Source organism: Neovison vison, chromosome 11 (assembly GCF_020171115.1).
Source record: "Neovison vison isolate M4711 chromosome 11, ASM_NN_V1, whole genome shotgun sequence".
Taxonomy (NCBI): Eukaryota; Metazoa; Chordata; class Mammalia; order Carnivora; family Mustelidae; genus Neogale; species Neogale vison.
In genome coordinates, this window is record NC_058101.1 from 208,409,611 (window position 1) to 208,423,633 (window position 14,023).

General features: G+C 56.7%; 1 protein-coding gene across 1 annotated transcript in view; it reads left to right on the plus strand.

Annotated features, from left to right (window-relative positions):
• Positions 1-14,023, plus strand: part of DLGAP2 (DLG associated protein 2) — a 171,204-nt gene that overhangs the window by 111,331 nt on the left and 45,850 nt on the right. Inside the window, exon 5 of the mRNA XM_044225741.1 lies at positions 6,360-6,579. Coding sequence (XP_044081676.1) covers positions 6,360-6,579 — 220 coding nt within the window. The remainder of the gene's footprint in view (positions 1-6,359; positions 6,580-14,023) is intronic.

Genomic DNA, 14,023 nt, shown 5'->3' on the forward strand with positions numbered 1-14,023 from the left:
GGGTTTTCCCTATTCCACGACTGAAGACAGACATGACCTCTTTCATCAACTCAGATGCTGGTTTTCTTTAAAAACAGGATTAGGTTTCCAGCTTCAGCAAAGAGAATTGCAGCGGACCTTTCCCTCTCAAGACCATTCCTGACTGCACACGAGGGCCATCCTGGACTGACCCTCAGCCCCAGGCAGACTGGGACCGGGGGCCACACCACAGCCTAACCTCACATGCCCCTGCACATAATGATAGAAACAGCAACAGATGGTCGGCAGCCAGATTACCGTAATTATCGAGTTAATTGGGGAGACGCCCCGCTCAGCCAGGAGAAGGTCCAAGATGACAGTAGGGGTTACTAGCTGAACAGGGCACTCTAGGAGGCACCTTCCACCTCACGCCCACCCCCGGGGAAGGACCCTCCCAGCGGGCTTCTCCTGAGGCTCAAGCTTCCCTTCTGGTGGCCACTCCCCCTTTACCAACACATGACTTCAGAGTCAGACTTGACCCCATCAGGACCTGCGGCAGGGGGCAGGGTGACTTCACAGCAGACGGGGCGACTCCTCCAGGATTTGCTTTCTTTCTCTTTCTTTTCTGTTTAAGTCGAGTTGGCCCCAGTGTCGCATTAGATTCAGGCAGGGGCCGGACCCTGCTCTGCGTCCTGGGGCGCTCCTTGCCCTATAACTGCGTCTGTGCTGTCCCGTGTCGGTTCCTGCTGTCACGACGTAACAGCCCTTCCTGCACCTTCCGTCTCCCTGACTCGTGCATTCCATCACCAGAAGCCTGCACCTTCCTCTCCTGTTCACCTGTTTCTCCCGTCCCCCCCATCCCTCTCCCGGGCAACCGTCAGCTCGTTCTCTGTTTGTGGGTCCGATTCTACTTTTCGTTGGTTCTCATTTGCTCTCAACAAACAGGTTTCCCTGAGTGCTCAGCGTGCCTCTGCAGATGCGCTCGCGAGAGCCACCAGCTTCCCTCGTGGCAGGAACATAACCCGTGCGCGATCCTCGACGCCGTGTCTTTAGTGACCCCGAGCCGGGATTTGCAAAAGTAGCAGGTCCCTCCACCGTTCTCTGTCGGGAAGTACTCGCCACTGTAGCGGGAGCAGTGGCGGACAAGGTGGGCGTGTGGGGCTTCACCGGTTTTGAAGGCCTGGACCTCCGGAGTTCTAAGTCGCTCTGATTCCTGAGTTCTATGGTCAGACTTCACGCTGAACTCAGGTTTTTTTGTTTTTGTTTTTGTTTTTGTTTTAAAGATTTTATTTATTCGACAGAGAGAGATCACAAGTAGGCAGAGAGGCAGAGAGAGAGGAGGAAGCAGGCTCCCCGTGGAGCAGAGAGCCCGATGTGGGGCTCGATCCCAGGACGCTGGGATCATGACCGAGCTGAAGGCAGACGCTTTAACCCACTGAGCCACCCAGGCACCCCTGAACTCAGTTTTTAATTCTGATTTTTTTTTTAAGTGTTACTAGAAGAACCCCAGTGCCCCGGCAGTAGACAGGGCCACTTCAGCCCTGGAAGCAAATCTGTCGTCATTCCATGTGAAACCCCGCCCGTGTGACCTGCCACCCCGGGGAGGAGGAGGAGGGGCCGGTTTCCAGGAACGGAGCTCCGTGCACGTGGGCGGATGCTCCAGGAGCCCCGCACTGTCCCTGAGCGCCTTGCAGTGGCGCCTGCAGCGGCTCCAGACTCCGCACTCCGGGCACGCAGCGCTCTCTCCCGTGCAGAAGCGAGACGACAGGTCTGACCGAGTCCTCATGAGACTCACTCGTGCAACAGCCGTGCAGTGGTTGGAACTTGAGTCTCTGGACTCAGATCTGGCGTCTCTGAGCTCTCGAGCCTGGGAGAAGTCCACGTGGGTGCGTGGAGCGTCGGGGCGGACGCTGGACTGGCCAGCAGGGCACTGGGATTGCAGTGGTGGCAGGACGTGACACCTTCCGGGGGACCAGCCTGGGCGGTGGGATTTATCTTTAACCAAAGTTTCTCCCCTGGAGAAGCGTCCTGGAAGGTACTAGAAAGACACATCGTGTTGCTCATGTGGCCTGCGCTCTCCAGGCATCTCGTCGTGGCCGACCTTCCCCAAGCTCTCTGGGGTACACCCGCTTGTCGGTTCATCTGACGAGACCCCAAACAGGGTTTTTACTCCCAGAATGATGTCCCCACCGTTCCAGAGACCACAGTGGGCTTTGTCCTGGCTGCACTGTGCCCCCTCCCCAACACATGTCCACGTTCTGCCTTACCATCTGTCTGGCCAAGTCTATGCCGTGGCTGGAAGAATGCCCACGGTTTCCACATCCCAGAGAGCACTTAGAGCAAGACCATAAGACCGTCCAGTCCTCCATCATTTGATAAATAATAACAAGGCAGCAGTATGCCCTGCTGAGCCTGCAGGTCCCCATCCCTGCCATGGCTCTGCCCATTACTGTCACCCAGGGGTCACCCAGTGGGGCGTGAGCACTGTGGGTTCTAAGCAGACCGACCCTCGGCCACGTGCCCTGGAGCTCCTTCCCAGCTGTGTGCGGACATGAGGACGTAGGGGAGCAGGGCGCCAGGCAGCAAGGCAGGAACCGCATCTCGAGGTGGTCACCTGTGTGACACTCAGGGCTGAGCAGGGACTCCTGTCTGTGCCCGGCACGCCCCAGCTGCCCACCGAGATGAGCAGACGGCGCTGCAGCCCCCTCCCATCCCCTCCGTCCCCACCACCCTAAGCAGCCTCCTTCCCTGTGTCACCTTATCACATGCCCACACGCCACGTGTGGAGGACCAGCGTCCCACCTCGGAGGGGTCCCAGAGCCACGCAGATGCCAGCTGCCCATGCGTCCTGGCACTGCTGGGGTCAGACACTCCTAATGAGCCCCAGCCCTCTCCAGGCAAGCTGCAAGGACACAGCTGCGTCCCAGGGTATGAAGTGGCCGGCCGCTGGGTCCGCAGGTCTCCCCCTGACGCCCGTGTGTGGGAGGAGGAGGGAGGCCCCAGACAGAAGGCACACGCCCTTGGGGCCACTGGGGCGGCGTGACCCAGCTGCCGTGGAGCCCCTAGCTTCAGTGGCATCGCTGCACCCTCCCGGTGAGCGTCTGCGGACGCCCGACACGGCCTCCCCCCGCGTGGAGCCCCGGCTCCGGCTCCGGCTCCGTCTGCTCTCGCCCTCGGCCGCTCCCGGCTGGGCCGGCCCAGCCGCCCGAGGTCACGGGAGCGCAGTCTCTGCACTTCCTTTGTTTCTGCCCGTCCGTGGTGGGGACGTGGTCGTGAGTCTGACAACCCACGCCGTGCCCTGGACTGGAGGTGCGGAGCCGGGGCCTGGGGCCGCATGGAGGGGCCCCTCTGCGTCCGGGCTGCGTCCTTCCCACAGCTTCCGACCGTGCGTGCTCCCGGCCCCCTTCTCTCTCCTTCTCTTGAAAAAGATGACCTGGATCATCACAGCTTCCTTCTGTCCTGCAGCCTTTTTCTTAATTGTGGTAAAACATCCCTAGCAGAGTGCTCATCTGGACCATTTGCAAGTGCGCAGGTCAGTGGTGGTCAGTGCCCTGGCAGTGCTGTGCAGGCCTCCCCCGTCCATCCCCCGAACTCGGCAGAGCCCCAGTTCTGCCCCCCAGACCCTGGCACGGCCGTCTCGGTGTCTCCGAGGCAGTGACCGCTCCGGGGACCTCGCACGGATGGAGCCGCTGAGGCAGAGCAGGTGTCAGACCCTCCGTGGGCAGGACGGAGTAGTAGCCCACGCAAGGACGTGGGTCTGCAGGTCACTGTTCTCGCCCCTGCTTTGCGCCCAGGGACGGATACCCAGACGTGACGTGCTGGGTCCTGGGCTAGTTCTTTGAATTTCTTGAGGACCCACCACCCCCTTTCCACAGCGGCCACACCAGCGTCCGTTCCCACTGGCCCACACCGGGCCCGGGTGTCCGCGGCCACACCCCGTCATGGCTGCTCAGAGGCGCCATCTCTCGCGACCTCTGCGAGGCTCCCCCGCCACATGCAGGACAGCCACTCGGTCATGCCCCGTTTTCCTGACGTTGCCTGCTTTGGTTCCTGGGTGCCCACGTTCTCCAGAAGCAGGTCCAGCTGCGTTTCTGAGTTTATAGTTCACAAAAGAAGACCGAGGAAGGTTTGAAAGACACTGGGTGTGGCCCTAACTTTGGCGCTTAATGTCTCCTGGGTTCCGGGAGCTGAGCCGCGTTTCGAGTCCCCGTGGGACATTGTATCTGCGTGTCCGAGTCTCCCTCGGTCTCAGTGAACACGTCAGCTCTCAGAGAGCAGGTCACTTCGACCAGTTCTTTGCTTGGGAGGAACAAGGCAGCTTTCCTTCTCGAACCTCCTGGAAGTGTTGGTGTGGCTGTAAGTGCCAGCAAGTGGGCCTCACGGAAATTTTAGTCCTTTGTCTATAAACTGGTTTTCTCCTCGGAGGGAGTGGGATTGAGCAGGGTTTCCACTAAATCCTGCCACCAGACACGAGCCTCATCACTCAGATTTGAGCCTCTTCAGGCTGTCCAACGTGGATCTTCAACATAATGATATGGAACGATCGGAGGCTTTGTGATAGCGTGTGTCGTGGACAATGCCATGTTTCAAACCGCACGTGTGTGTCCCGTGCTCTGCTCTCCATGGAGCTGCAGCCGTCATGACGCAAGTGTTGGCTCTGTCTGTCCCTCTCCAGCTCCAGGAGCCCGAAGGCCATTCAGACTGACGCTCTCACCTGTAATTTCCCTCTGGTCCTTTCTGCCGCACAACCCGGAGACTCCTCCCCTTACGCCATGGGTCTTTGTGGCGGCAGGCCCCACCCCCAGCGTCTCTACCACCGGAGCCGGGTTCAGCGTGCTCCGACCTGCCGAGTGGAAGGAGCCTGTATTCTAGTCGAGAACCCAGGTGACACCGAAGAAGGCGCAGTCAGGGCCAGTTAGAGAGTTTAGAAAAAACCACGTTTGCTTCCCTGTGAGAGGGGTGGTCAGGGTCTTTTACCTGCTTTCACTCTGTGAATGGTCGGAGGACAGCCACAGACGTGGCGTTTCAGACCGTGCCTGTTCGTGCCTGTCTGTTGGCGTCACCCAGGGCTGCGGGGAGGTGTGGGTGTGGACGCGGCGGCCGGCATGCAGGAGTGTGCTGGGGACGAGTGGCTGCGGGCTCCTTCGTGGGCTCGGCAGGGAGCAGCCACCTGGAAAGTGGGACAGGGGTCTCAGGGTCTGGCCCCAGACCCTCCGAATGCCTAGGGCAGGAGGGATGGGACAGGGGCTGATCTGGGAACAGTGCAGACCCAGGAGGCGCTCCCTCCGCCCGGTGCCTCCCCACTGTGCGCGGGGCCCACGCTCACCCTCCCGGCCCCCCGTGGGCCCCGGCCCTCACCCATCGGCCTCGTCTCAGCGTACGCACCTGTCAAGCCGCGCAGGGTTCACGCAAGCGGCAGACCCAGCCTGTGGGAGTGGCAGGAGAGGGCTCCCTCCTCAGCGGTCCGTTCAGCCTGGCTCTGAACCGCCCAGGGAGCCCCTGGTCCGCAGGCCAGGGGGCGGCCGCGCACTGTGAGCTTCTCACTCCGGAAATTCTCCCCCCCCCCACTCCAAGCTGCCGTTAGCGCCGCATCCCACCTCCCTGGACTCCCACTTAGAACTGCGAGTGGGTCTCGGGGCAAATTCATGAGTATCGGCCCTGGGAACTCAGGGCAAGTGTGTCCCCTGCCGGTGTCACGGACCCCACACCAGGGGCCAACCCGACGGTCACGACCGTGGGCTCGCGTGCCCCCACCCCCGCCCAAAGCCTGGAGATTTATTTTGATACATTTGGAACTTTGAGGTTCCCAGGGTGACTCTCAACCTGGAAGTTACGTTGCAGCCTTGCAAACCATTCCCTTCCAGCCAGACGATGCGAGGAGGCGAGTCTCCCCCTGTCCCAGCACAACAGCATCAGAGCTGGGGTGCACAGGGCAAAACCCCGCCGGCCAGACGCGTGGTGGGTTTCCATGACGATGCCCAGAAGCAGACTGAGCGTGTGTTTGCAACTCTGGCCTCCACACCTGGCGCTGGCCACTGTCAGCAGCCTGGAGAGGTGACAGAGGCGCTGGGGACAGCACAGAGGGGGGTGGCCATCTGAACCCTGACCTCGCACGCTCGGCCTCTCACAAACCTGCCGTCCCCGGCGGCCACCCATCAGGCTTTCCGTGGGCTGCACAGAATTTCAGGAGTGTCTTGGAGCTGACGGTTGTTCCTAGTGTTTGGTAAGAAGTAGCCCAGGAAGACGCCCCTAAGCCTGACAGACCCGCGCGGCCTGGCTCCCGGGAATGGCACTGCACAGGCTGCGCTGGGGGCAGGTGCATTTTGTCTTCTCTCGTTCTGGGTGGTCCCGGCCACGGTCGCTGGCTGGGCCTCGCCACCGACTGTGTGTTGTTGTTGCAGATGAGCGAGGCGGAGATGAACGGGCAGTTCGAGTCGGTGTGTGAGTCGGTCTTCAGCGAGGCCGAGTCGCAGGCCATGGACGCCCTGGACCTCCCCGGCTGCTTCCGAACCAGGAGCCACAGCTACCTCCGGGCCATCCAGGCCGGCTACTCGCAGGACGAGGAGTGTGGTCCGGCCTCAACGCCCCCCAGCACTGCCGCGACCATCCGGTCCGCAGCAGGTAAGAGCGCCTGTGTGGCCTCCAGAGGAGCGCAGCCCCTCCACGCAGGGAAGCGACATCCCGCAGAGGTTCCGTACCTTGGCCAAGTGGCTCTCTATGCGTTGTCACACTTGCGGTGGGGTTGGAAACATTTCTTTCACGACTGACCATTCTTCTGCTTAGGATGCGATCTTAGTACCAAGATTCTTTAAAAGAATCCGGCGCAGCTTCCGTGAGGGTTTCTGTAGGAAACAGGCTGACGCGCTGACATCCGGACGGTGATGGTAACTTCAGCCCGAGGTTCACTGGATCGCGGTCAAACCTGAGGGACACTCCCTCCTCGCCGCGTCCAGTCTGAGCGGCTCATACACACGACTCTGTGCTCAGAGCACATCTGTCGCCCGCGTGAGTCTGCTGACCATCCCCGCAGTCTGCGGCTCGGTGTCACGGCGGGCCTGCGTTCCTCTGGAAAACCGCATCCACCCCGGGAATGTCCACCACCGGGACTACACGTTGGTGCGTGAGAGCTCGCGGCTCTGCTCCCGCTCGGGTGGCGTGACGAGTACGCACGGCCCGGACAGACCACGCGACACGGTGCGCAAGAAGCGCCGTCCGGCTGCACACACCCCGAACTCAGAAAGCAGCCGCGGCCAGGGGCAAGGTCCTCTGACTCCGGGCAGAGCGAGGAAGGGACCAGTGTGGGAAAATGGCGAGGACGGTGTCCGGTAAACAAGCGCAGGCCCGGGGGGGGCGGGCGGGACAGGGAGCTCCGGAAGGGGGTCTCAGCGGCCCGCGGGCAGCAGGGGCCCGCTGTTGGCGCACTTTGGAGCGTGCCGTGGGAGAGTGAGGGCCTGGGAAGCAGGAACTGCGCGCGGGCCTCGCCCTGGGAGTCCGGCCCTCCCGGACCACAAGCTTATTGACTTCCCGACTCCCGGTGCTCAGAAGAAGCGGTCGTGGTGACTAATTCGTGCAGGGAGCCAGCGGCGACTTTTCAAAGTGCATGTGGGTCCTCGGCAATCTTTCTGTGTGGCTCTGTGGCACCCACGTGGGGGTTTGGTGACATGTTCTGACCATGAAGGTTTAAGGTGTTCCGAAGAAGTGGACTGGGCCACGGGGTGCTGGGTTCCCACAGCAGGGTGCCGTGGCCACGGAGAGGCCAGCCCCACGGATGTGCTCCGTGCACGTGGGCCAGGCAGTGGCAGTTACCGGGGCATCCTCTCGGCGGGCTTTGTGTGTGGCGGGGCTGAGCCTCTGGCCCTCCTCCTACGTGCCCCGGATCTCAGGAGGTCCCTGCCTCCCCTTGGCGCAGTCACAGACCACCTTTCCCGCTCTGGCCTCATGGGAAATGACCACGTTCCAAACGTAAGGAAGCGGTGAGCTTCACAACCCCTGCATTTTAAAAAACACACTTTCAGAGATGTTGGCTGATCTCTTTGCTAGTGTTTGTTGAATGTCTCTTATGAGCGAGTGACAAGTAAGCACTTTGATGGTCTTCAGAAAGGCTTTGCAGCCGTAATTACCCAGTAGAAAATGACTTCCTTGTGTTTAGGGCTGTCATTATGGGAGAAGAAAAATAAAGCTGTTTGCATAGAGAGAATGCAAGAACCCGTGCAGAACCCAGACTAAAATTCTAATTTATGTACATATCATTTTCATGAGTACATTGTTGTGTTCCCAAAACGTAGGCACCAGATAAATCACAAAACACGCTTCTAGTCTGTATTTGTCTCAGATCTTGGCCTGGTTATGGAGTCAAGATTGCCTCCAGGCTGTGGCTGTGGGGCCATGCCAGGGTCAGGGAAGGGTCTGAGAATCGGGTTAAGAGAGGAAGCAAAAACCGCTCAGGGAGATTCCCAGCCCAGAATGCCATTCTGAAGAAGGGGAGAGCAGAGGGCTCTCTCACGCTTCCGTTTCCCACTTCACTCCCAGTGCTGTGTGTGCTCCTGTCCTCCACAGAACTGAGCAGGCAGCCGTTGTCCGTTTAGTAAGACCGAGAAAGTACTAAGAGACGGAGAGTCCTCATGTAGAAAAACAAAGGTAGAGGGGAGGAACTTTCCAGCTGCACAGAACGTAAATGCCCCCAACCTTCCAGGTCGGCCCAGGGCTCCGTGTCTGTCAGGCAGTCATTCTGTCCTAACACACTCAGAAGGCGGCGTTCCAACGTTGACCTCTCCCTGCTGTCCTCTGGGCGCGGGGGCGTACCTGTGTGCGAAGAGAGAGCATTTCGACAAACTGATTTTCTTCTGTGGTTCTACAACTGTCTCTCAAAATAACTCCAAAAAAAATAGAAAACGATTTTCAAATTTACTCACAGTGATTATCTGGAAACCTGAGATTTATTCAAATATGTTTCTTTCTGCAAGCTTGAAAAGTGGAAGTTGGTGCGATTGGCACGAATTGGTAACGAAATACGCAGCTCGGACTCACGAACCGTGTGACGGGCGTGAAAGCGTGTGGAGCACGCTGCGGCGCGCGGTGGCCTTTCTGGTTTAGACGCCGGCGGACGGCGCTCGCTTCAGCGGCCCTGCCCCCAACACCCGACAGACCGATGCTGTCAGCCCTGTTGCTCGTCTGGGGGGACTGGAGGGCAGCTGTGTTGAACCCTGAAGGGCACGCGGCCATTCGGCCGGAGCGGCCTTCTGCTCAGGTGCCGGGGGAACGCACGTGGGGCCTGGCGCGCGCTCTGCGGGGCGACCGACAGCCGCGGACGTCTGTCCTGCGCCGTGGCTCTCATGAGAACGGCCGCCTGCTGATTACTGTCCTGTCCTTCCGTGAAATGGTCTCGAAAACATCTAACTTTCATTTCACACATGGGTTCTTCCTCGTCTGTGAAATGATTTATCAGAGAGATTTACTTGTCTAAATATGCATTCCACCCGATCTTTCTGGGGAGAGAACGTTATTGGTACCATGGACGAAAATGCCATAAAATTAGATTATAATGATTTTTCTCTGGGTCAAAAGTTTTTTCAACAAATGTCACAACTGATTCTAGGAGTTATTAAAACAAAGGGAAAATCCATACAAAGCATGACAGAGAAAACAGCCATAAATTTATTTTCATTTTATTGTTTATAGTGTACATCATAATTCCAGTGTACATCATAATTCCAGTTTCCAGGAGGACCTTGGGCCTCTGGGGTTCAGCTGCCTTCCTCAGCCCCCGAGCCACAGCTGGGTCTGTTTCTGTCCCCACACTCCCTTCTCTGACTCTGGGATGACATTGGGCCTGCACTCAACCCAGGGATGGTCCCATCTCCAGACCTGGAACCTAATCACACCTACAAACGTGCCTTCTGCCATGATAGGTGACACAGGGCCCAGGAACAAGACTGTGGACATCTGGGGGTGGGGGCATTCTCTTGTCTGCCGTCATGGGATCATGATGCCGTGATCCTAAATTCTGTAAATATTATAGTAAGTACTGGCTGACAGCCTTGGGGAAGGGTTGGGTGGACGACGTACCCTGAGCCTAGAGTAGATGTCTGTGTCCTCTAAAGCATGGGGAACCCGTCACCCTGCTGGGCACATGAAGCTAGTCCTTGTCATGAACCCAACCTCCTCCAGATGACGGGAAACCTAACCCCGTGGAGGCTGCTGGACGGGGGTGTCATGAGAAGCCCTCAGCTGTGGCAAGGGGACATGGAGGCTCCCCTTCCAGCAACCGCAGGATCAGAGTTCCTGCCAAAGGCTCGTCTCCAGCTGTGTGGCCACCGGAACCGGCGCGTGGGTGATTCAGGGGCACCAGTGAAGACGTTCACCTCCATTATGAGGTGGCCCGTGGCACCAAGATCTCTGGAGCCTGATGGTGTCTCTGCCGAGGCTTCCGTGGGGCTTCTGCTCTCCCCGTGGACTTGCGTTTCAGTAGAAGTCCGGGTTGCAGGCTGGACGTCGGAAAGGTGGGGCGTCATCTGTGGGATGGAAATTTCCTGATTCCTTGGACGACAGTCAAGAGTCATCTATCAACTTTATCCACGTGTGCCCACGACCTCCCGGATAAGCAGGCACAAGACGGTCCTGGGGACTGGGGGGTGAAACTGTGCAGTTACCAAACGCAGCGGAGGGACCCCCGTTTCCTGGGCAGGCGGTGAGTGAGTGTGCTCTCTCCTTTGAAACCCGTGTTCAGGCCACCCTTGTGCCTCCCTCAGAAACACTCCCCGGGCACTGACCGTGGGGAGGGGACCACAGAGCGAGCGACCCCCAGTCGTGGGCTCCATTCTGTTCTGTCTCCAAACCGGCCAACAGGCTAAGTCCCAGCAGGATGGAGAGGAGAGCCACGTACCCCAGACTCTCAGCCCGGATCCTTACACTTTGCGACTGTCGGCGGCTGACCCTGTCCCTCTGTCCCTACCTGAGATGGGGGACAAGCTGGAGCAGGCAGGAGTGCGGCGGTGCGGTTGGAGACCCACAGGGGACGTTCTGTCCGTCACGGAGGCAGCAGCGAGAAGCTGTCTCTGGACTTATGCTGTCTCCACCTTACCCTCCACATGCCTCTGATTTTCTTTCTGAAAACAGAGCCCCCCAAATGCATAGAATGCAGTTAAATGTAATAAAAATCACAGCCTAGCCCCAGTGTGCCTGCCTGCCACCCTCTCAGTTTCCTGTTACCAGGGAGCAAAGGCTCTGTCCCCTGTGGGGACAACAACCCTCGATGACCTGACCCAGGCTCACCCCCCAGCTGCGCTGGAAGCCCCGGCTGGTGCCCACCCCCTGAGACCTTCTCACTGCTTTTGCATATGCCCTGCCCAGCCCAGAACCCGCTGCCCGGCTTTCTGTATGTCATTCGTAGCTTTGCTTAAAATGCAACTCAGAGATCCTTTCTTCCAGGGAGCCTTCTCTGATTCATTCTCCTAATCAATTTAGATGCCAAGATAAAATCATCAGTCCTGGGACACCTGGGTGGCTCCATCGGTGAAGTGTCTGCCTTCGGCTCAGGTCATGATCTCAGGGTCCCGGGATCAAATCCCACATCAGGCTCTCTGCTCAGCAGGAGCCTGCTTTCCCCTCTGCCTGCACCCCTCACTTGTGCTCTCTCTCAAACAAACATAATCTTTGAAAACATAATTTGTTAGCTCCTACTCCCTGATCAGACAAGTTCTAACAAAAAAATTATTAAAACAACAAAATCCTAATTTTCATTTCTTTAAAAAATGTGCTTCTCTTTCAAAGATTTAGCGATACTAGATACCCATGGCGTGAAGCTGCAGCCGCAGGCACTAGTCTACGCGTTTACACTGTCTTTTATACAGGTTATAAAAGCATTGATACTATGGATTTTAGTCCTTACTTGTTAGTTTAAAAAGCATTACAGTTATACTTCTTAACTTATGCTTTTTAATAGCTTAGACAAGTTATTTAAATTCATAATATTATAAAACATGAGAATATTGAAAAAAATAATTTTGCTCTCTCAGGAAAAAAAAATCCTGTAACAATGCTGTTAAATCAGATCACCCAAAGTGAATTTTTAGTTTTCTTTCCTTATTATGACATAGAACACAAACTCACACCGGTGGAGCGCCTGGTGGCTCAGTTGGTAGAGCCTCTGCCTTCGGCTCAGGTCGTGATCCGGGGGTCCAGGGATCGAGTCCCACGTCGGGCTCCCTGCTCAGTGGAGAGTCTGCTTCTGCTTCTGCCCCTCCCCGCACTTGTTCTCTCTCTCTCTCAAATAAATAAAAATATTTAAAAAAGCAAACCTCACACTGGAAATGGGAGGAACACGACCATAAACTCCTGTTCGTACGTTTCAGTTTATTGATTATGCAGACTTAATAATTTCACATATATCGTCTTTAAAACATACTTAAAAGTTATAATTGATCTGTTACTTTTGTAACTTCAGATTTTCATTCTTTGCTTCTGGGTTCCAAGAAACACTTGAGACAATTTCATACGACAAATCTGGACTTATACAAAAATGGTTTCTAGTTAGGAATTTCTAGATTCTGGAGAATTAGCCTTTTATGAAAATGATCCTTTAAAACATGGCACATGAGTGGAAGAGAATGAGACTTCTTACTACCGCCACGTCCTTCCGGTTGTGTTGCAAGTGGCCGGCGGGCTTCTGCTCTGCGTTGGTGATAGAGGATGAAAGCATCGTCATTCTGAGGAACGTCGGAAAATCTCACTTAGGATCATTGACCGTGTGTCAGCCTGACTGGGCCAGATACTTAGTCAAACACAATCATGGATGTTTCTGCGAGGTTTGCTTTCTTTCTGCTGAATGAAATGTTTGGATCGATAGGATTGAGAAAGCAGACAGCGCTCCCTCCTCTGGGTGGGCCACATCCAATCAGTTGAAGGCCTAGCTAGAACACAAAGCTGACCCTCCTATGGGCAGGAGAGAATTCGTCCTGCCTGACTCTTCAAATTGGGAAATCAGCATTTTGCTACTGGACCACGCGTGGTAGGGGGACAGGTCCACCAGGCCTGTCAGAAGTGAGTGGAGCCAGAAGGCAGACAAAACTCTGCAAACTCTGTTTTAGAAAAAGGACGACCATGGTGAGCGCCAGAAAAGCCCCACAGAGAAGGGAGGGAGAGATCAGACTTCAGAGGTGACCCGGCGGTGACCAGCAGCAGCAAGGCACCAGAGACTCAGCAGCCACGTAGCCTGCGGGGGTCATCCCAGCACAGGCAGTCGGGACCGCGGAGGTCTGCGGGGCCAAAGCATGTGGCTCTGGGTGTGAGACGTCCCCACTCTCCTGGATGAGTCGACAGCTCACGCCCTGCAGGGAACTGAGAAGAAATGCAGACAGCGTCTCAGCAGAGGTCACCTGCTCTGGAACTGAGGTCCCAGCCTGGGGTCCAGGGGTCCTTAATAGAGTCAAGAGTCAGGGCTACATGAAGGCTGATGGGTCTAAAAGTGAATCTTTATCTTTATGAATGTCTGACCATAAGAATCGCTTTGATTATGGATGTGGGCAACAGGAAACACTCGCGAGGGCCGTGTCCACGGCTTCATTGAGCATGGAACTCCAGAGAGTGGCCTCCACTCCGTTCTCCACTCAGATGCCATTTCAGAACCTCCCTTGAGTGCCTCGGGCTCAGAAGCGCCCGTGCTCATCTGTCCTGCTCTCGAGCTCATCGTTGGCGGCATGAATACACACATCTGTGTCTCAGAGACATGGACTCTTTTGGTAACTGCAGTACAATGTAAGGTTTTTAATCATCTGCGTTGTATTTTTTGTGGTTAAAGCCTGACTTTGAGGAGGAAGCTGTAGTTTCCACCAAACCACCAAGGAGTCCTAGCACACAGAAGGCTGAGGGGTACAGGCTCCCGACAGCCGGCATCACGGCGAGATGTCTCTCCCTGCAGCTGAGTGCGGCGTCCCATACTTATAGTATTGGGTTTTCTCATAGACATCAGGAATTATTTTACTCTTCACTGGTGTGTTGCCTTCCTCTACTGGGATGTGAGGGCCGTGAGAACGGGCACCAGTTAGGAATGGCGAAACATGCCATCAGA